General features: G+C 35.1%; 1 protein-coding gene across 1 annotated transcript in view; it reads left to right on the forward strand.

The window, feature by feature from the left end:
- Positions 1-24213, forward strand: part of LOC107563427 (peripheral-type benzodiazepine receptor-associated protein 1-like) — a 55614-nt gene that overhangs the window by 1112 nt on the left and 30289 nt on the right. Inside the window, exons 2-13 of the mRNA XM_016248304.1 lie at positions 1318-1494; positions 2403-2555; positions 10630-10791; positions 11636-11719; positions 11811-11900; positions 12775-12897; positions 13025-13129; positions 14326-14376; positions 15285-15305; positions 17279-17459; positions 19881-19958; positions 22522-22742. Of these exons, the coding sequence (XP_016103790.1) occupies positions 1318-1494; positions 2403-2555; positions 10630-10791; positions 11636-11719; positions 11811-11900; positions 12775-12897; positions 13025-13129; positions 14326-14376; positions 15285-15305; positions 17279-17459; positions 19881-19958; positions 22522-22742 (1446 nt within the window). The remainder of the gene's footprint in view (positions 1-1317; positions 1495-2402; positions 2556-10629; positions 10792-11635; positions 11720-11810; positions 11901-12774; positions 12898-13024; positions 13130-14325; positions 14377-15284; positions 15306-17278; positions 17460-19880; positions 19959-22521; positions 22743-24213) is intronic.

The raw sequence follows: 24213 nt of genomic DNA on the forward strand, positions 1-24213 counted from the left end.
AGAGAGTCCGCACAGAGAGAGGAGCGCAGATGTGTGTGTGTGTGTGTGTGTGTGTGTGTGTGTGTGTGTGTGTGTGTGTGTGAATGAGAGAGTTTGGACATAAATACACCGGATCTTCGCCCTTCACCCCCCTCTGTATGTCTGTTCCACTGTAACTCTAGTCCACCTGTACGGCCACCTGTCAGCTCCCAGGTGCTCATGGGTAATGGCTGACGCTCACAGCACAACACCTGTTACACACTTGTATCAGTCCTGTCTCTCTCCCTCTCACACACACACACACACACACTGGACATACGGATGCACTACAGTCACGCCCTCTGTTCCTAGATCAGCTGATTCTGTCTTTTAGTTTGTGTTCTTTTAAATAGTTCAGATGTTAAAATACTTAAGATATTTTACAGTGTTTCCAGAGGAGTGTTGTATTGATTTGCCCAAACATTTTACAGTGCAAGTCAACTTGACTTCACTATACTATATTAAAGTTCCTCTTCTTTTTAGTGCTATTTATTTGCAGTTAAAAATATAATTATAATAATAATATAATTCATCATTGATAATTAATTGTTATATAATAATAATAATTAAAACCATATAATAATAATAATAATAATTTATTATTATTATAGCTTTAGATATTGTGTCTGTTTTTATAAACTTTATATTTAAAAAAGTGTAGAAATTGTTTTAATGTCCGTTCAAACCAAAAATGATAACTAAAGATAAAGATAACTATAATGATAACTATTTTAGCATCCAGACCAAGTTTTACAGTCAACACTATATTAAAGTTCCTCCTCGTTTTGTTTTTTAATTTGCAATTCTGCTCAAACCTTTTTTTTTTTCTTCAATTTATGTTTTTATAATCTTTATATTAAAATGTCATACTCGTTACAGTGATCATAATTTAAAACTGAAATGTACATATCGAACTGTGATTGGCTTCTTTCCATTAAAGTTCCTCCTCGTTTTGTTTTTTAATTTGCAATTCTGCTCAAACCTTTTTTTTCTTTCTTCAATTTATGTTTTTATAATCTTTATATTAAAATGTCATACTCGTTACAGTGATCATAATTTAAAACTGAAATGTACATATCGAACTGTGATTGGCTTCTTTCTTGCATTTATTGCAAGCACTGATATTTCCTTCAGAAAATCCAAGAATAGCATCTGATTGGCTGGTTTATCTGAAGGCGTGTCCTCTCAGTCATTTCTGATTGGTGGAATGATGTGATTGACAGCTGGAGTAATTATAGCACTGACTGTAGTTGTTGTAGATGATTTCTCTATAAACTGTCTCTCTCCGGCTGTTTCCAGGCAAATACTCCGATGCCGGTGAAAGCGGGCGCTGTGGAGCAGTACAAGCGTGCGTTTGCCCGTCAGAGAGCCAGAGACCTGGCGCAGCACGCAGACACACTGCTGTGTAAAGACAAACAGATCGCAGCGCTGCAGCAGGAGTGCAGACAGCTGGAGACACGGCAGGGACAGGGGAAGGTACTCAAACACACACAGGAGCGCAACATCTCTCTTAAAACCATTCAGCATCTTTAACAAGTGCCATTTGCCACATCACTAGTACTGTTAGTTTAATTATGACTGTTTTGCATCAGAATCTCAGCTATAGCTCAATTCTCTGAGTCTTCATTTTTGCCAACAAACTTCTAGTCAGCCATAGTCCTTTATTTGTATTTTATTTTATTTTATTTTATTTATTTTTTATTTTTTTTTATTTTGGCTTATGGCTATTCATTTATTTTCAGAATCAGAATAGATCTGTTCTGTTGTTCATAATGTTCTTTTTCTTCTTAAAAAGATATTCAAATATCTGACCAGCTGCATTATTTGTAATAATTTCAAAATGTAAAATGATTTCTGTGCAGTGCAGTTGCTCATATATTTCAGCTCTCAGTTTCCTTTTCGGAGTCATCAGTGTTGATTTTTGCCAACAAATTTTAGTCAGCCATATTTAATTTAATTTAATTTTTTAATTTAATTTAATTGTATTATCTATTTTTTATTGTATTGTACTGTATTTTGTTTTATTTTTTATTTTTTTATTTAGATATCATACAGTTAAAAAAACTTAAAATATCTGACCAACTTGTTTGTAATTGCTAAATATCTAACAGGATTTCTGTGCACTTGCTTATGTATATCAGCTCTCAGTTCCCTCATGCATTTTCATTATTATGACTTCTGTCACCACCTGCTGGAGATGTCATGTACTGCACATAGTCAGCATTTACTGAGCACACGCTTTTAGTACGTGGACATAAATTTGGAGTCTGAACCTGGCACAGAAATTAATTTGTCACAACGCAGGACTATTTATGTGAACTGCTCCTAAAGCTGTGAATGTGTGAATGTCATTGAGATGATTGATCTTCGCATCTCTCTCTCAGGGTCCTGTGGGAGTCAGTGAGTTTGAGCATCTCCTGAAGGAGTCTCAGAAGGAGGTGTTGCGTCTGCAGAGGCAGCTGTCTGTCACCTCCACCAGAGACCAGAGCAGTGTGACGGCAGAAAGCACTTCAGAGAGACAGGACAGAGACGGCAGGGTGAGAGCAAAAACACACCCAGCAAAAATAAACACGCTCTGATACAACACAGGAACGCTTACTCATAAAGACATATTTTATTCCTTATTTTGCAAAAAAATATTAATTATTTAAATGGGTCAATGGCAGTGTTATTTTAGTATTATTGAGATATTATTATTGTGTTTATTAATATTTTGAAGTAGTTTTTATTTGTATATTTTTCATTTTTATTAAAATTTTAGCTGAAGTTTTAGTAATTTTGTTGTGTTTTTGAGATTTTTAAAAACACGCCTATTTAGTTTTATAATAAAAATGAATGAAATAATTAAAAATTATATTTAAAGAAAAAATATATTTTTTATGGTTTTAGTTAAATATAATAACCTTGGTCAATGGTCACATTTTTTAATTTCCTATTCAGCCCTCAGTGTACATATTATTCATTTAATGTGCAGTTCTTGGTTTGATTTGAAGGGAATTTTTGTTTAATTTTGTATAGTTTATTTTAGAAAATGAGTCTAGTTTAGATTATTTTAGTGGTCGGTTGCCTTGTGTTAAAAAACCACTGGCCTGCATCAAACTAACCAGTCTGGCGTAATCCTCTCAATCCACTGGTAAACTGTTGTAATGCTGTTACTGCTCGGCCATTTCTCTGTGCTCTGAAGTGTCATTGATATAAAAGGATATCTAGAGGATTCTTCCTGGGCAGAGTCATGTGAAAGCGGCTGGTCAGGAGTCGGATTATTGTGTGTGTGTGTGCGCATGCATATGTGTGTGTGTGTGTTTGTTATGATGGGTCTGTTCCTGTGGGGTTTTTTTCAGGGTTTATTTTGTGTTTACACTCAGATTAATGTTGTTTCTGCTCTTATGTAATGGACTACACCATAATCTGTAATACTGGCTAATGAACAACTCTATATACTGAACTGAATACTGTGTGTGTGTGTGTGTGTGTGCGAGAGAGAGAGAGAGAGAGAGAGAGAAAATGCTTTTCCGTATACCAATTTAATACTCAGCTCTGACTCAACCAATGATGTGAGTTTGGGGTGGGTCTATCTCTTTGGTGGTCAATGGTAATTAGGGGTGAAGCAGGTGCAGTAGGAGTGTTTAATTAGCTAAATGTATGACCGTTTTTTCTAGTTTAGTGCTTTCAGTATTGCAAAAATGATCACCTTTAATGGAATAGTTCACCCAAAAATGAAAATGTGCTCACCCTCAGGCCATCGGATTATGGACTCATGTTTTGGCCAGAAGCAATGGTTTGAAGTTAATAAGTCTTATTATTATTATTAAGTTAATAATGATGGATTTGTTTCTTACGAACATGCAGCTTTTCTCTTCACAAGTCATTAACTGATGGACTGGAGTGCTGTGGATTATTGTGATATTTTTATCAGCTGTTTGGACTCTCATTCTGACGGCACCCATTCACTGCAGAGCATCCGTTGCTGAGACACTGATGCAATGCTACATTTCTCCAAATCTGATGAAGAAACAAACTCATCTACATCTCGGATGGCCTGAGGGTGAGTAAATCTTCAGCAAAGTTTCATTTTTTGGTGAACTGTTCCTTTAAGTCTAAATCAGGTTGATTACATCAGTTAACACACTGTCTTTCTCATCAATATGCATTTTGTTTGCATATGTACATTGTGTGTATATGTGTGCAAAAGGCTTCTACCTAAATGCTTGAGGTTAGTTAGTGATAGTGCTAGTCTATGTTGCACTCACTTTAATGACCATTTGAAGTTTCAATCTCAGCTGTCCTCACTGTCTCTGTATGTCCAAAGTTTTGACTGCTAGTCTATGTTGCACTCACTTTAATGACCATTTGAAGTTTCAATCTCAGCTGTCCTCACTGTCTCTGTAAAGCCTGGATGAGAATGGCGGTGCAGGGTAATCTGGTCAATTGCGACACACACACACACGGAAAGAAAGGGGCCATGTTGTGTGCGCTCTAATCCCCTTTGACAGCAGAATGGTACGGTCCCATAATCCTCTGGCTGTTGCCGTGGTAGCGCTGAGAGGGTTTTGGATGGTAACTACGACTTCAGCCCAAAGCGAACCAAAGATTCCCGCAGCCGTCCCACACGCGGACACTTTGCTTTCCATCGGCTCACAGGACAGGGGTAGGTCACATTTACATGTAGGTATGTGTTTATACTTTGAGCCGTTGCAGAGTTGAACACATCATGTAGCCGTGATAATTGCATGAATTCTGTAATGATGTAACATGCATGTGTTATATGAGATTGAAGAGTGTGCGTGCCGTCAGCGCAGGAGCGATTATAACACTCACCTGTCCTCATCAGCAGACGAGCGCTGGCGTATGATTACGGCCCTTCCAGCTTCTCAAAACTCGCTTGTACAGTTTTGTCTTTGCATGCATAAAATGCGTGCATTATTGTGCATGAAAGAATAGCTACAGAAGAGTCACTTTTAGGTCTAGTTTGGATGATGCATAACAAAATTTGGTGTTTTACAGCAGCTCGGCTCAGCCAGATGTGTGAGTTTAAATATGCAAACAGATTGCAATAGCAGAAGTAAGAGATGCATGAAGACAGTCAATGCATTTAATGCATGTGCTATAAAAGCAAACCAGTGGCAGGCAGGCCAATCCATTGAGGTGCTTTATAAAGAAGTGATCTAGTTACCCGTTTCAGTAGTCCACAGGGATTACAGCAATGTGCTTATAGCGAACGGAGGCCGGCGTATGGCATAGAACCGACTTAGTGCAAATAAAATAAGGCTTAAACCGAAGGTTCGGTTTCAGATCAGTTTATTTGACTTTGTTCAGTACAAGTTTTTGTCTAACAGAGTGTTCTCTAGATCGAGACCTCGCCATAATTTGACCTGTCGGTGACTAGCAATAGTAATTAGCGTGTTGTGGTCAATGACTGGGACGGAAAACAAGATGCCAGGTTTAAAATATGCATAATCACAGGAAACAGTACTGCCATTTATGAGCTCATTGATATATTACGTACGAGTTGCTCTTGTTACATGCTTTATCACTGTTGCGTCTTTTCGGGACCATATGAACACAGAAATGCACTTAAATGCAGACTTGTTCATAACTTTAATGCAATGTTCATGAGAATATTTAATTCATCAGCTATTTAAGACAAGATGCTACCGGCAAATCATTGTTTTTTCATGCACGGGGCAATTTTGCTTCCATATCATGTCTTCTTTCAGACTAGTGAAAACATCAAAAATACACAATTAAACCTTAATTTTATTAGACTTTATCTTTTTGTATCTGTAGATTTCAATTCCAATACATATCTTTATAAGTCAGGAGTTTTTCTCCACTTCAGCAACACTTAAATACACCAAACTTAACAGCTTTATTCCTATCTATATTCTGAAGGGGGTTTGTTACAGAGGGGTTTGTTCATATGTCATATACCGGAAATATTTTTTACATTTTTTTTTTTTTTTTTAAAGAGTGTTGACAGTATTTTCTGATATATGGAGTGATTTTACAGGGGGTTTTTTTCATATTTCATATACCGAAAATTTTTTTTACATTTTTTTTTTTTTTTAAAGAGTGTTGACAGTATTTTCTGATATATGGAGTGATAAAAGGAATGTCCTCTCTGTAAAAGCTTTTAAAATATGTCTACAAAATGAAACAAGACTTCATCCGATGTTTGGATTTCAGTTCTGGAAATGTATGGGAATAATGTATAATAATACCGTAAGATAATATATCATTTGTATATTTAAACATAACATTTCAGAAAACTTGTAATTCCCTAAAGTTGTTCAAAACCTGTAAGAGTTTCTTTTTTCTGTTGAACATAAAAGAAGATATTTTGGTAACCAAACAGTTGATGGTCCCCAAACTACTATACGTATATATATATATATGAGTTGCTTGGTTTCACACATTCTTCAAAATATCTTCCTCTGTTTTCAGCAGAATTCATACAGGTTTGGAACAACTTGAGGGTGAGTAAATTATGACATAATTTTCATTTTAGGGTGAACTGTCCATTTAAGATGTGTTTTTGATCATCTAGCCAGCACTTCCCAACAGTTAAATATTGCGGCTGGATGTGTCGGACAGTTTAATTAAAAGTGGACGCACAGATCTGTCATTATACGGGTGTTTCAGGGACTCTGGAGTGTGAGCCTGGTCAGCTGGCTAGATGCCACTCCTGCGCTTTTACTCGTTTCCTTTAAATGTCAGATCATTTCCACTGCAGGTTGTGTGAAAATCAGATGACAAAAACAAAATGCTCAGTCAAACGTAGAGGAGATTCAACTCAAAAAACACAAATCTCACACTAGAGGAAAAGTACCACACTCATTTAACAAACAGACTTTATTTCTTTATATTTCTTCATCGAGCTAAATAATGGCGCCGTTATATTTTTAGAGCTGCTTTACAGCAGAAATCATATTTGTTGAATAGTTGAAGCTCATTAATACTCTAATTTTCTTAGCACTGTAAATCGGCTTTGAAACCATCTGTATTGTATAAAGCACTATAGAAATAAATGTGACGTGACCATAAACGTTTCAGCCAACTTCATGACCTTCATCAGACATCAACATGATCTGATTATTTGTAATTATAAGGAATATTGGTAACAATTTACTTAAAGCCTTTATATACAGTATAATGCATTATAAAATCATTTTAATGCATTATGCCTTTTAATGCACCTTATAATGCATTGTATGATCTCATGAATAACTGTAACTGCAGTTATAATACATTATAATACTTATCTATTTATTGTTGCACCTTTAGAAAAATGTAAAGCATTAAAACAAAAACACGAAAAACAAACCTTCAAATATTATAATGCATTTTCATTTTGGTTGCAATTATTAATTAATATATATGTGATAATGCATTACAACGTGCATACCTTTATAGTAATGCATTATGCATAAAGGCTTTAAATGTTACTGTCTTCTGACAGATTTGCGAAATTGTCGACATTTGTGCAATTGTGAAATGCGTGTTATTCTATTCACTACAGAATTATTCCGTTTTATGCCTTGTAAATAAAAAATTATAATTCTTAATTTGACATTTTCCATTTTCTTTGACATTCAGAAAAGGAACTGCTAATGAGATCACAAATGCACTGAACAAATTTTGGTGTAGAAACAATTTTCACTTATAAATTGCTAGTTAATTTCACTGTTAATTACAAAGAAGCATCAAGTAACGCATTGAATTAACAGTGAAATATTGAAATATAAAGACTGAAATATTATTTTCTTGTAAAACGTATTCCAATAATATTTGTTTTATTTACGACTTCCAAAATGATTTGTTTAAAGTGTGCTAATGAAAAATAATAGAATTAGTCACTGAGTTCTGCTTGGTTATTTCATCATGTGAATCATTTTGGGCCTCCACAGATGTGGGAGATTTCAGCCGCATGTGGAATAGCGTGTGATAAGCCTTCAATTTGAGCTAATGAGGGTTTTATGCTGCTGCTTGTGAGCGGTTCAGGCAGGTTTATCATTTTGCAGTGCTGTGTAAACTTGTTTTGCTTGTTACTGTCGCTTAGATTTTGTATTACAACCACTTCTTCAGCAGCCTTGGTTCCAGAACTTATTTTATGAAATATCAAGTGTTTCATGATGGCATTCATTGATTACACCGGCCTGAATGAAATCCAATACTCATTTCGGTAACACTTTACTTGACGGGCTGTGCATAAGACTGACATGACACCTACATAATCATGACGTGACACATGTCATGAATATGAAAGAGGTTTTATGCATGTTTATGACAACTGTCATTAAGTGTCATTCTCTCAGATATGTAATTTTTAATGCAAATATGACATTATTTGATCTAACCCTAACCTAACCCTACCCCTACCCTTACCCCTAACCATAGCCCATAACAAAGACATCTCAAACAATGTCATCTTTGCATTAAAAATGACATAACTGAGCGAATGACACTTAATGACAGTTGTCATAAACATGCATAAAAAACCTTCATATTCATGATATGTGTCATGTCATGATTATGAAGGTGTCATGTCATGATTATGAAGGTGTCATGTCAGTATTATGCACACCCCTTCAAGTAAAGTGTAACCCTCATTTCTTACTAATTTTGTGCTGCTGATTGCAAAAATAGTGTCTGTTTTGCTAGAGCACGTTGCATTTTCGTTGCATTTTCTCACAAAATTTTTGCTTTTGACAACCATTTTTAAGGTGAATTTGTCTTGTATTATCTCTTAATCAGCAGAAAAACACCACAAGCACACGATTCCTGTCTGGATCTGAGCCACATTTCAACTATTTGATCAATTCTCAGCCCATTTTCCCATGCATGACATTATTTAATGCCCAATCCTGATTTCAAGGTTAGAATTATAGTCAATGACAGAAGAAAATGCAAACATAAGCCATAGGTTTTCTGACACATCTCTGGGAGTTTTACTGCATCCAAACAGACACAGAAAATGACAGATTTATCTGGATTTATCTAGATTGCTTATTTTGTCAAGTTTTTTTTTAAATTAAATGGAGTATTTGAGCATATTTTTCCACTCCTTTGCATATTGTAAGTTAAATAATACATTATGGATACTTATTTTAGTCATTAAAACTGAAACATTTGACTGCTTTTGGGTTTTTGCATTAAAGCTGATATATACCGTGTATATATATATATATACATTCGTTCTTATTGTGATAAAAAAAACTGTACATGATGGAAAGTTTTTATGTTACTAAACATAGCCCATTGCAACTTAGGTAATATTAGGCATTTTTTGCAAAGCATCAGGACTTTTTTTCAAGATGCAGGTTAACAGTATATTTGAAGTTTATTACAAAATAAACATGCATTTAAAACTTTAAATCACTGACTTGATTTCAATAGCTTCTATCATTGGTAAGTCTGCTTTGAGAGGTTAATGCTTTATTATTCAATTTCTCTTTGGTGAGCATGAATGGGATTTGATCTTCCTGAAGCGGACTGTTGCACTCAATCATTATAGCGTGATGAAGTCACACAATATTCCTCATCATTATGGATCTCTCTTGGAAGAATATAACTTCTCTAACAGCTGAAGTTTGGCCAGTAAGTGAGAGTTTGTGTGATGCTAATGAGTCTGAATGCTGACGGATGGCTCCTCGTTGGCTGTTTGATCCGGTTACTGGGTCGTGGCTTTGAGAGCGTAAGTAGGTATGGTCACTAAAATTAGCCGCTAAGGCATTTGACCCTTAACCTGCTGAGTAAAGACGAGCTGAGAGCAAATGTCATCTTTTCCCATGACCTGATGCTTGAGACAAAAACTAGCCAAATGGGCTATATTAATGACTGTAGAAGTGCGAATCTCACAAAAACTGACAAGAAATATCCATGTTTTTATTACACTTTTTTTCCTTCTTAAATATGCCGTTTTACTCAGAAATAGGTCATATTATGGAAGTAAAAAGGATTTCATTTCACGTTTCCTGTTGACTTTAAGAACATTAAAAAAAGGTTTTGCTTTATAATTATTTTCATGAAAAATTCATGACACCACGTCCCTAAATTATCAGTACTGTAATGTGAAAAAATCTCATTCTCACTATTGTAAAGTGGAGAAATGTATTTATTTATTGATTTACTACACTGAAAAAATTGGTAAAAAAAATGTTTTATTAAAGTTTTCTGAAATAATAGCAAATTTCAGAAATTTCTGGTAAATTTCACAAACGATAATAAAGAAATGGCAAGTAACATATTGAATTAGACATGAAATTATGAAGTAGAAAAACTGAAAGAGTTTTTTTTTTTTGTATAAATGTACTTTGTAATCTTTGTTTTATTTACATAAATCTTTTTTACAGTGTACAATTGTACATTTACATCATGGTAGTGTTTGTCTCATTGTTTTGTGTTTAAACAAAAATGTCTGAATCTGGAATTTATTTTCTGTGTTATGAGAATTATAATTTTTTTTATTTAAAGAAATTTATTTAAAAAAATATATATATATATATATATATATATATATTTTTTTTTCTGAGTGAAATATTTCTTTGAGCTTTGTCCAGTATCTTGTCATCTTCAGCACATGTATTTATAAGTGTTTGGGGTTTTTTTCAGGTTGTGTTTGAAACCCCGCTCACAGTAGTAGATGAGGCCCCTGTTAAAGGGGAGGAGACTCCTGCAGAGGGGGAGGAGTCAGAGACACAAGTGAAGCCCGAACAGGGCACAGGCTCCGCCCACCAGGAAGAGCAGACCACAGAAGAGCATCTTCAGTTGCTGGTAAGAGTCACATGATCACAGACATAGAGATGTACTGTTTGCATGTACATTTCCACTGACATCAAATATATAAATAATTATATATGCACAGATTTTGCACCATACCCCAAAACATGCCAAAATACCTGAATTCATGGGAGCCTGGGACAAATATATGAATTAAATGGGCAAAAATATGCAAAAAGATTTTCACCGTCGGACACGAAAATCTTCAAAAATCCTGAAAATCCCATTGCATATGTAGAATATGTAGAAACAAGTCATCTTTATTTATAAAGCACTTAATACAATACAGATTTTGTCAAAGAAGCTTTACAGTGTTAAACTATAAATAAATTATATAAAAAAAAATTTTTTATTGTTTATGACACTATTATGTTTATTATTTACTACAATTGTTTTCAATACATATTTTAATTATTATTTGTTTTTGGCTTATGTTCCTCATTTGTAACTCACTTTGGATAAAAGCATTTGCTAAATGAATAAAAGTAAATGCCACTGAGCCAATTAAACTAATTGATCAATTAATGAATAAGAATCGATTAATGTACATATTTTTAAGTTAAATATTTAGTAAAATTTTAAGACATTTGAATAAATGAATGCATCCTTTTTTTTTTATTCATGTTAAAAATATAAAATCTTTTAGTGGATAGAGAAATTTTTTAGCATTTATCAGCTGTAAAATGTTATATTTTAGAAATTGTTCTTCTCTGAATAATTAAAAAAATATATATATATTTTTTCCCCTTGCTCAGTAATCATGAATGACTGCAAAGGTTTTCTTTTAATTTGATGAACATATCCATGTTTCTGAACATGTTGTGCGATGTTTCTGCAGGAAAGTGAGTTGGGCAAGAAGAGGAAACAATGTGAAGTTCTTGAGCATGAGGTGCGGAAGAGACAAAAACGATGTCTCGATTTAGTGAGTGTTTTTCTAATATTTTAATGCTTACAGTTCATATCTCCTGCATGTCAGGCTGGAAGACATGCTGCGTGTGTGTGTGTGTTCACAGGAGAACCAGCTAGTGGACGAGCGCAGCAGAAATGAGCACTTAGTGGAGGAGGCAGAACTCCTCAGGAGAAAGGCTCAGCTGCTCGACCAGGTGAAACATTGTTTTATTAAAAAATTAAAGGAATAGTTCACACAAAAATTAAGATTTGCTGAAAAATAACTCACCCTCCGGCCATCAAAGATTAGGATGAGTTTGTTTTGGAGAAATGTAGCATTGCATCATTTGCTCACCAATGGAGTGAATGGGTGCCGTCAGAATGAGAGTCCAAACAGCTGATAAAAACATCACAATAATCCACAAGTAATCCACACCACTCCAGTCCATCAGTTAATGTCTTGTGAAGTGAGAAGCTGCATGTTTGTAAGAAACAAATCCATCATTAATATGTATTTAACTTTATATAGTAGCTAAAATACAAGTCCATAATAACGCTTCCTCCAGTGAAAAAGTGTTCTGGTCTGAATCAGGAGAGAAATCTGCACAGATCAAACACTGTTTACAAGCCAAAACAGCTCTAAACAAATATGTGGCTGGATTTTGATGTGAGAGACAACAGGAGATGGACTGTTTCACCGGAGGAATTGTTATTATGGATTATGGATTTTATCCGTTTTAGTTAAAAAAGTTTTAATGATGGATTTGTTTCTTACAAACACGCAGCTTTTGGCTTCTCAAGGCATTAACTGATGGACTGGAGTGGTGTGGATTACTTGTGATGTTTTTATCAGCTGTTTGGACTCTCATTCTGACGGCACCCATTCACTGCAGAGGATCCATTGCTGAGACACTGATGCAATGCTACATTTCTCCAAATCTGATGAAGAAACAAACTCATCTACATCTTGTATGGCCTCAGTGTGAGCACATTTTCAGCAAAGTTTGATTTCTAGGTGAACTATTCCTTCAAGTGTGTTTATGCTCCCTCTGGCTGTTAAAGGTCAGTGTAAACTCTGTGTTTCTGTAGTCGCAGGCTGAAAATGAGGAGCTAAAGGAACAGCTCTGTGTTTTGAACGCTCAGCATAGTTCAGTTCTGGAGGAGAACCAGCGACTCCGTGCAAAGCTGGAGAACCTAGAGCAGGTCCTAAAGGTAAAACTCTCTCATTTCATCCGTTTCTCAACATGTTCACATTGCATTCGGTGTGTAATCGCTTTGTATATTTGTGTGTGTGTGTGTGTGTGTGTGTGTGTGTGTGTGTGTGTGTGTGTGATGGCAGCACATGCGAGAGGTCGCTGAGCGCAGGCAGCAGCTGGAATTGGAGCATGAGCAGGCACTGGCTATCCTCAAGTTCAAGCAGGATGAGATCAAGCGACTCCAGCGGGTAGGTTGCACATCGTTATCACAGTAATGGGAATTTAATATAGGACGGTTTGTGCTTTGTGTTCCTGAATGCAAACCCTGATGATCTGTTAACATTTGGTTCTAATCAAGGGTTATGTGATGAACATGTCAACATGTCATGCCTGGTTAGACCATAGTGTCAAAGTTTTATACAAAAGCCACTGACATTATGCCACAAATGCTGTGGATAAAGCTGTACTTCTATTACACCCAGAATCATTCTTGAATATTTCAGGAGAAAAATATGTGTGTGGTAGTGATCCAATCTTTACTTGCCTCTCACTGTCAGAGCATGATACATTGTACAGCTGGCAAACATTTTTTTGTCAAGTCACAGTTTTGATCCTAATATATATATATATATATATATATATATATATAATTGGCTATTATTATTATTGTTATTTACTAAAATTGTGTTTGGATTTTAAAACATTTAAATTATATAAATTATTATTTATTACAATTTTATTAATTCGTATTTTGGTAACACTTCACAATAAGGTTTCATTAGTTAATGTATTAACTAACATGAACAAACAATGAACAATACATTTATTACAGTATTTATTCATCTTTGTTAATGAAAATACAGTCGTTCATTGTTAGTTCATGTTAGTTCACAGTGCATTAACTAATGCTAACAAGCACAGCTTTTGATTTTAATAATGCATTAGTAAATGATGAAATTAACATTAGATTATTAATTAAGATTAATAAATGCTGTAGAAGTATTGTTTATGTCTAGTTAACTAATGTTAACTAATGAACCTTTTTGTAGTGTTACCCATATTTTTGATTATTTATTTTATATTATTGCTCCTCATTTGTAAGTCACGTTGGATAAAAGCACCTGCTAAATTAATACATTTAAAGGCATAATTTAAATTATTATTAAATGTTTTAATTATAATTTTTTGTTGGCTCTGTAACAAATTGCAAATCTGCTAAATGAATAAGTGTAAATGTAAATGCCAAAAGAGCGCATTCTCTGCCTCTGAGCCTTATTAAACTAGTTGATTATTTAATTCATAAGAATTGGTTAATGTAGATGGTTATTAATTTGTCAATTTAATCCACTTTTCAGTTACAAGCAGTTTTTCATCTCCGCTACTAGTGTTTTGTAATGTTGTTACAGCATGATTTTGTGTTTAAGAGTGTCTTCTGGCTCTGCAGGCTCAGTTATTTGCTAAAAGAGAACATGAAGGTGTCGTGCAAATGCTGGAGGTGAGTTTCACGTCTCGTTGCTTTGTGTTTGTTTTTGTCATGTTAGTTTCTTGTTAAATGAACCATTTAAAGTGCATTAGCTAAGGAGCTGTGATAAGTGGATGATAGAAACCGACTGTGTTTATAATGCTCGGGGTTTTAATGGTTGTGTATTTGTGTGTTGTTTAACTGAATTGTGTCTTTCTCAGGATCTGGTGCAGCTCGTATTGCACAGAGAGCTGGTAGAGTACAGCGTGTGCACTTCCTGTCTGATGTGTTGCATTTCCTCTTTCTCTCTTTAAACTGCATCACTGATGAATGTATCTGCAACCTGCAGAGGGCCCTGTTTACCTACAAGTCCAATTTTTCTTTTTTTTAAGTACTTTGAGTTGTTTTGCATACAATATTGCCATAGCATCTATTCAAATATTAATAAAATGAAATAATTGTAATAAAATAAATATGCAGTATGGAATCAAATAAAATAAATACTCATTCAACAAGGCACGCATAGTGCTCAAAGCAGTAGTTTTCATTCTTTTGTCCAAAGTGACTCACATTGCATTTGACCTTTATACTATATCAGTATCAGAGAGAATCTAACCCTTGATCTTGATGTTGCAAGCTGATTGTTTTTTGAGTGTGTACTGCTCAGATTTTTTGCATGATTGTCCTTGCATTTGATCTGGAAAAATATAGTATGAAGCGTCTCACTCTAGTACGTAAAATAAAAAAATAAAAAGTTATTAAAAATAACTTCATAACGCTCTTGTTTTTGAGATGCGCTCAACATTGATGTGGTTCAACAGGTCCTGGACTGCAGCATTTAATAATCTAATGTAATATCTGCTCTGACTGCTTTTGAAATGCATGATGTTTCCTCTCTCTCTTTCTGTCCTATACTTTGTGTTTTGTTGGCCGCTAACCAGAATACACTGGACTGCATGCAGGTATCAGACCCGCTCAAACACATTCATTCGGCCCTTTAGAGCCAACTTAACTTTAGTTTCTAGACCTTGCATGTGTGTGTGTGTGTGTGTGGTTTATGGAAGAAGGTTTTCTCAACTAGACAAGGTTTTAGCACTCAAATAAGTGCAACAGGGCCAGAAACACTGCTAAAAGTATTGTTTTATTAGCTGGAGCTGATCAGCTTTTTGTGTTGCAGTGTGCTAATGCATTTTGCGGAGTATTTTCTATTTAATATCTTAACATTAAATGTGACACTTAAAAGTTTGAATGTGACACGTAGACTTTTGAGGTGAGAGTTTTACAGGAAACCCTTTATTTTTAGAGTTTGAGCAGTGACTGAATAAGTGACAGTCGGCCAGTTTGTGTGTGTGTGTGTGTTTTTGAGCCTTGTGTGCTCTCAGTGTGCCAGGAAACTGAACCACAGAGCCGGAAGTGAAACTAGCTCGCCGTACTCTCTCAAACTCTTTGAGTTTTTGATGCTTTTACTACACGCTTGTATTTTACACTCAGTAAAATGGCTTTAACCTCTTTCCATTGCCCTGCTTACCTCCTTTTCACTCACTGCTTTATTTATGAAGCTTTATTGTGTTGCAAGATGCTTTTTTTTTTACAAAGACTCAATGTGTTGATGTAGTTTTCTAGAAAAGCTACACACCAGGTTTTTATGATTTAGTTTTTTTAGGTTTCAGAAACACAAATCTTAACAAATGTACAAATTATTAAAATAGTCTGTATATATAATTAGCACTTATTATTAGTGATTTGAACAAACCCCCAAACAATAAATAATCTTCTTTTTTTTTTTCAAAATATATATTTTTGTTGTGAGGTTTGCTGTTACTGATCAGACTTAGATTTTCACCTGATGATGAATTTTATATATATATATATATATATATATGTTTAATTGTTAATTAGGATTTATTTTCTTGCAAAATGCTTTTTTTTTACAAAGTCTGTGCATGTTTCATGTGATTACAGCAGACATAATTCGTATTAATATTGTTATCTAGAAAACCTACATACCAGGTTTTTATGATTTTCTAGGTTTTAAGTTTCATCAACACAAATATTAACATGTGAGAACTATTAAAATGAATGAAAATTATTCCAAACAGCCATATATTTTGTCAAGGTGGGATGTGCTGTTACTGATCAGATTCAAGATTTTATTTATACATTTAAACAAAAAGTTTATTTGTTTTTGAACCTTTATTGTCTTGCAATGATGCTTTCATAAAAAAAACTGCTTGCAAGATTGTGCATTTTGTATTTCAGTAATATTATAGATGTAGTATTAATTTTGTTATCTAGAAAACCTACACACCAGGTTTTTATGATTTTAGGGTTTAGCTTTCAGTAACACAAATATTAACAAATGAGAATTATTAAAATATTCCAAACTAAGTAGCGCTTATGGTTAATGATTTGAATGGACCACAGACACTTCACAATAAACTTCAGACTTTTGATTTTCATCTGTTGCATGATAAATAATATTGTGAGCATACAGTTATATATTTTTTCCCTTAATTTGCACCTCCATAAGATGTGTTTTCTTTAACAATTTGTTAAAAGATGATAAATATTTTTTAAAGATTATTTTTATAGACTCAAACTCTTCTCAAATTCATTTAGTGTTAATTTTTTTAGTTTTTGAGAGCACCTCCCACTGAAGTTCACCAAAAATGTCTTGAAAACCAAAACATTGAGAGCTCAGATTGACTTCTGAGTTAGATATTTTCATTTAGATGAATAATGTATAATTTGACACAATTATAGATGATGTCATCTTCATCGCATCGTCACATGCTCTGATTGGCTAATCCCACATGTGCATCATTCATCGCTTTGGCTGATTAATAGAATCTGCATTTCTTGATGTGTTTAACATATGAATGCAGCGCATGGATATTAAATAATATTTGCGTATTAATATCGATCCTGTGTGTAGGCAAAAGTTCGGGAGCTGGAGGAGAAATGCCGCGGTCAGAGTGAGCAGTTTGGGATGCTGTCACAGGAACTGGATAAATTCAGGGTTCAGGCCTCAAAGATCGACCTATCGGGCCCCGACCTGCTGTCCAGCCCCAGCCTGACCCAGCTGACCAATGGGGTCGGCCTGTCCAGTGAGACCGGTATGCTAAAATACTGATCATTACCCAACAGATAACAGATCCTTTTGTATCCTTTCAGATCTAAAGTAAGGGTTTTGCATCAGATCCAAGTTTGTAATGTTGTTGATTTATTTGGCAGCCGATTGGTTTGGTTCAAGGCTGTTTATTGAAGCGTCGTGTGTCGCTGTTATGCTTTACTATTGCGGAGAGAGATTTTTGTAGCCAATTTGTTTCTCTGAGCACATGAAACTGCTGTGCAAGTATTGATTCTTGAATAACTGAGTTACTGTCCTGTTGATTCCTGTTGTACATGTAGACCAAAACAAAAGCGGCGGGTTTTCCTTTCAGCTCTGTACCTAGAGATGAATGCTGCAAAACTGGCTGCTGTTTTACATCCTCAATGGTGTTTTTATGAACTGCAGCATCAGAGATTGGTCATGTGCGTCGGTCCACTGATGTAAGATAAAACAGCAGACCAAAGCCTAGTGAGCTCGTGTCTACATAGGCATCAGTCTCAGCATCCTCAATGAAATGCAGCCAGTTATGTGAATGATTTGAAACGCTGTACATAGGCAGCAACACTTTTATATGTAAAGCACAGTTTGATTCCAGTGGAGTTTGACATTATCATTAGTTTCTAAGTTAATAATGCTCATAACCATTATACTAATATGCAACAAAAACAATTACTTTTTTAATCAGATTGATTTAGTGTTTTTTTATTTAGATTATATTCAGTACTCAACATGTACTTTGGTAAATAAGTTTGGGGCCAATAAGATGTTTTATTTTTTTTGGAAAGAAATTAATACTTTTATTTCGCAAGGATGCATTAAATTGATCAAAGTGACAGTAAAGACATTTTTAATGTTACAAACGATTTCCGTTTCAAATAAATGTTGTTCTTTTGAACTTTATTCATCAAAGATAAGTGTATCATGTTTACCACAAAATCATTGGGCATCACAACTGTTTTCGACTTTGATAATAAAGAGAAATGCTTCTTGAGCAGCGAATCAGCATATTAGAATGATTTCTGAAGATCATGTGACACTGAAGACTGGAGTAATGATGCTGAAAATTCAGCTTTGCATCACAGATTTAAATTTCATTTTAAAATATATTCAAATAGCAACCAGCTATTTCAAAATGTAAAAATATTTCATAATATTACAGTTTTTACTAGGGATGCGCGATATTGGATTTTGCCGATATCCGATATGCCGATCATTTTCAACTCATTTTGGCCGATAGCTGATGCCGATACCGATATATAATTATTTTAAATTTTGGTTAGTTTTTAAACAAGAACTTATTCGTTAGAATTAAATAAACAATAATAAAGTTATTTTATAATGACAGTACGTTGATGATTTGAAAATAACTATAAATAAACTATATATTAATTACTGCTGTTTTTCAGAAAGATGCCGTGGTAACCTTAACATTTTGTTTTATGATTAAACATTTGTAAATGGTCTAAAGCAAAAGAGTTGTAAACATTCTGAAAATATTTTAGAGCTCATAATTTGTTTTAAAAATATAACATATTACACATTAAAGAATAACTCAGTATATATAAAATTATTTAAAGTGTCATGTTTGTGATTTTTTTTTTGTTCATGTAAGCTTTAGCTTCTGATCTTTAAATCAAAACATACTCATGATTTTACACAAACAGAAACGCAGTCTAAATATTATTTGTGTGTTTTGCTTTAATTTTATTAGAACTAGGCCAACAGCGCCCCCTACGGAATTAAAACACATTACTGAGCAGGCATTAGGACCCGGGGGAGGCTGCAGCTGCACGTGCTATTACTGTTTACTCTTTCATACACCGAACTCGTCATTCTGTACATGCATTCTCAGTTTAAATGCGGCGATCCAAAGCAGTGAATCTAGTCACCATTCAGGCAAAACTTTGCTTCAAGAATGAGTCACAATGCTGACGTGATCTCTCTTGTCGGCAAGACATATCAGCATAATTTTTCATATGGGGCCGATGCCGATATTTACATTTAAAGCCATTTACGGCCGATTCCGATATTGGTCCGATAATATCGTGCATCCCTAGTTTTTACTGTATTTCTGATCAAATAACTGCAGCCTTGGTGAACAGAAGAGATTCTTTTTAAAAACATTTAAAAAATCTTACCGACCCCAAATTTTTGAACAGTTGTATATCTATAATAGTTATAGTTTCTCTTGATTTTTTTTCCCATCGTAATGCGTTCTGGGTTTGCCTACACACTACAGTATGTTGCCATAGAACATGGCCAAAACAAGCTGTCTTTTAAGGTAACATAGTATTGCTGCTTAGCTTTTGTGTCAGATCACACCTATGTCTAGGTCGGCAGCTCACTTGGTTTTGGAGCACAGCCTAAGAATGAGTGTCTGAGATCCATAAGTGGATTGCGTCTGCATTATCCCCTCTTTTTCCAGGCACAAATGCCTCATGGGAAGACATCGCGTTCTGGAGTTTGGAGGGTAATGAAGCCCTCTGTGACGCCTCCGAGCCTGGTACTATTGAATTCAGTTTGGTTCTAGGCTGTGACGTCTCATGTCCGCTTGCATGAATAACACATGGAGTGTGTCCGTGTAGTGAGCAGTGGGTGGCAATGGTCACATCCATGAAGAGTTTAATATGATCAGTCCTGAGCTAGAGCTGGGCGATATGACAAAATATAGCGTGAGAAACCAATCAGTCATAGCGCCCACCCCTAACCTGAACCACTTTGTGATTTGATTGACGTTTTATGTGTTGACGGTGGTACTGTTTGCAGATCTCACCTTGTTAGCATAGGTTTGGTTTTGTTTTTGTCATATGATCACTTACGCAGTTGGTAGCACATTGCATGTCTCTCAGCTTTGTGAGGAAATAATTGGCTGCTTTATTCTGATGGATCAATCAGAATTTCTGAGTTGCTGCTTGATTGACTATGTTCGGAATGGTTTACTGGCATATTACTTACATTATTTTTGCAGTAATGCTTATACATACACTACCAGTCAAAAGTTTTGAATAATTAAAATAAAATGAAAAAATGTTTCTGATAGAAGTCTGTTCTGCTCACCAAGTCTGCTTTATTTGATCAAAATACAGCAAAAACAGTGAACTATTATTACAATTTAAAATAACTGTTTTCTATGTGAATATATTGTAAAATGTATTTTATTTCTGTGATGCGCAGCTGTATTTTCAGCATCATTACTCCAGTCTTCAGTGTCACATGATCCTTCAGAAATCATTCTAATATGCTGATTTGCTGCTCAAGAAATATTTCTGATTATTATCAATGTTGAAAACCATTGTGCTGCTTTATATTTTTGGAAACTGTGATACATTTTATTTTTCATGATTCTTAATTTAAAGTTCAAAAGAACAGCATTTATTTGAAATAGAAATATTTTGGAACATTATAAAAGTCTTTACTGTCAGTTAAATGCTGTCCCTTTGAACTTTATATTCATCATACAATCCTGAAAAAAATGTGCATGAAATTCCTGAAGGATCTACCACTTTAAAAAAATAAAATAAAATGCAATACAAAAGAGCAATTTATCACAATTAAGTACTCCATTATGAACATAGTCCTGATCTTCTGCTGCAGGTCTGGATGCATTATTATGTTTATCACACAAATAACAGCATGTTTAAATGTTAAAATGCACTGCTATGCATTTTTGCATTTTTATTTGCTTCTTTCTAATGGATTCTGTTAAAGCTGCAGATCAAAATGCTAAATTAAAATGACATTTTATAGCATGCAGTCGATGCATGAATGTGAGTAGAGGGAGGAGGTGATAGTCAAAGAGTGATTTCTACTGTAGTCTCATAGTGACGGAGGTCGTGACCCTTATGCAAGCAGATGCTTTTCATTTAATCAACCCTGATTCTAACCTGTAGATCACAGGGGTCGACTAGACACATAAACACATCCATGTAAACCGCAGCTCAAAGCATTATCCCACATCTGTGCACAGACACATATGCATGCTTATATCACGGTCTTATTGAGGACAGCACTAGGGATGCACTGATACTACATTTCTCAGCCGATACCAATAACCGATTATTCACAATGATATCTGCCCGTACCGATAGTTTAGTTTTCTTAAAGGAAATAAATCTCTCTCAATTAGTGCTGTAAACTATACAGGGAACCTTCTCATTTGGTACAGAATATTAGAGGTTAAATGAACAACAAATCTATTATATTCAATGCTATTTATTTTCATATATAATAATCACACTCAAATAAAAACATAACCCAATTGCACATAAGGGAATTTTAATAAAACTTGTCTTTATGACAGATTTATTCAAACATACATATATGATTAACAGTAAATAAACTCTGGGTAACTTTCCTGAGGCAAATGCAATGTTAAGTGACGTACTGTTCACAAGTTGTTTTATTTGATGTTCCTTCAGTTGAAATGCAGATTGAGCGATTAGATGAGACATCATATATTTCAATAAGTTGTACTGTATCGTTCAACACCTTCTGATGTTCATTCATGTTCATTTCATGCTATAACTTGTAAGTGGAAGAGACTCCGCTTGAACTAAAGCGGCTACAGCTTTCGTCGCGACACTTTAAAGAGCATCAAAATGGCATTTATTGTTTGAATTTTGTGATTAAATTGACATTAAATGAGAGCTGAAATTTTGTTTCCTATTAGAAGTAACAGCACAAAGCTCTTTGCGATTATTGGTTGGGAGGCGTGTTACACAAAATGTTTGGTGGAATAGAACCCGTTAGTTGCATTAATGCGTTATTATTGCTTTAACTTGGGCAGCCCTAAACTCGACACTGCTGTCTGACCAGTTTTTCTGCCCCCTTTTGATTGACATGATATAATCGGCCCTGATCATCGGCTGTTTGTTAACAATCGGCTGATGGCTGATAGTGCAGATAATTGCTTTTATCAGCCGATACCGATTATTGGCCGATATATTGGTGCATCCCTAGGACATAGCGTAGACTTCTCATTTTGATATAAAGCTGTTTTTATAATAAAAATCATTTATGATCAGCATTATTTTAAGTTGTATTTCTTTGCAATCGTTGCGTGTTAGATGTGGCTGCAGTTTTACGGACGGGCTCCACTCCACACGCGGCTGAACTGTCACGTCCTGATCGCTCACCGACCGTCAAACACCGAGAGCTGCCCACCATCAGCGTGAAGTCCGGCTCCACGTCAAGCCCTACACCACCCAGATCTGAGACCACTCACCTCTCACCCAAATCCGGTGGATCTCACCCGGCCAGTCCCCGAAAGACCAGCCCTACACATGAGGTGAGAGGAACGACAAGTGTTTACATGTATGCATTTAACAGATGCAAAAAGAGTAACATACAATGGTAGCATACAATACATTGGTTTATTAGACATCTGGATTAGTGTTGTTATCGTTAAAGGGATCATATGATGTTGCTAAAAATAACATATTTTTTATATTTTGTGTATTTGGTGTAATGAAATGTGTTTATGCGGTTTAAGGTTCAAAAAACACATTATTTTCCACATACTGTACATTACTGTTTCTCCTCTATGCCCCGTCTTTCTGAAATGCGTCGAGTTTTACAAAGCTCATCGGTTTGAAAAGCGAGGTGTGCTGTGATTGGCCAGCTATCCAGTGCGTTGTGATTGGCCGAGTACCTCAAGCGTGTGACGGAAATGTTACGCCCCTCACCATACTGTGATGCCGTGTCCCGGCCGGAGCGACAAGAAAAAAACATTAAAACCCATTACAAACGAGGCATTTGTTGCATCCAGTGGGGACATAATTACGGATTATAATGACTTGTACTGTCTTTTTACGCGTTGCGTTGCATCGCGCTGCGTAAACATAAAACCATGTCTGCATTTGTGATCGGAGAAATGACAAACAACAAGTGCTACTCTACACTGCTCAAAACTCGCGTTTGAATCATCAGTGGCAAATTCTTTAAATATAAAAAACTTACTTACAGTCTGTGAGTCAGAACAGCCGGCATTGCAGTCTACTCTCCCAGGATCAGGAAACAGTCCTCCATAAAATGCGCTGTGCACATCTGAATATTTGGGTTAAACTGTTCTGGAACAGTGTTGTAAATACAACTTAACCACTGCTTTCTAGTCGTGTCCTCTTTTGGAAGACCAAACAAAGTAGTTTCGCTTTCACAACGAAGCACACAGTGTCTTCACGACATGGCGGCGGCGGCGGCAACAATACTACAGCGAGAATAAAAGTTACACCCTCTTTCTTTGCGTGAACATGTGGGCGGCGTTATGCAAATCTTCCCACATAGTGACATAGACATGTGGGGGCGTGTTAGAACGAGCCTTTTAGGTAGGCGTGGCTGACTCTTAACTTTTATAAAGAATATCTCTTTGGATTTGAGACTTTAGTTCTTTATGCACCAAGAGCTTGTAACACTCCAAAGAGAAAGGAAAACTTGAAATCGCATCATATGACCCCTTTAACTAAAACTATTAAAAAAAAAACATTTATGGTAATTGAAATAAATGTTAAATGAAATAAAATAAGAACTTTTTTTATTTTTGTTTAGCAACATTTCTCATTTTCATTTAAGTTCAAGTACTAAAACTTCTAAAACTGAAATAAAAACTACAAAGACATAAAAAACTAATAAAAATGACAAATAACAGAATGACTGAAACTGAAATAAAAATGTAATTAAATAAAAAATATAAAAAATGGGGGGGGGGGGATAAAAGGGAATTGAAAATACAACAAAAAACTATAATATTATATTAATATTCA

The sequence above is a fragment of the Sinocyclocheilus grahami genome, unplaced genomic scaffold (genome assembly GCF_001515645.1).
Source record: "Sinocyclocheilus grahami isolate Dianchi unplaced genomic scaffold, SAMN03320097.WGS_v1.1 scaffold875.1, whole genome shotgun sequence".
NCBI classification, from domain to species: Eukaryota; Metazoa; Chordata; class Actinopteri; order Cypriniformes; family Cyprinidae; genus Sinocyclocheilus; species Sinocyclocheilus grahami.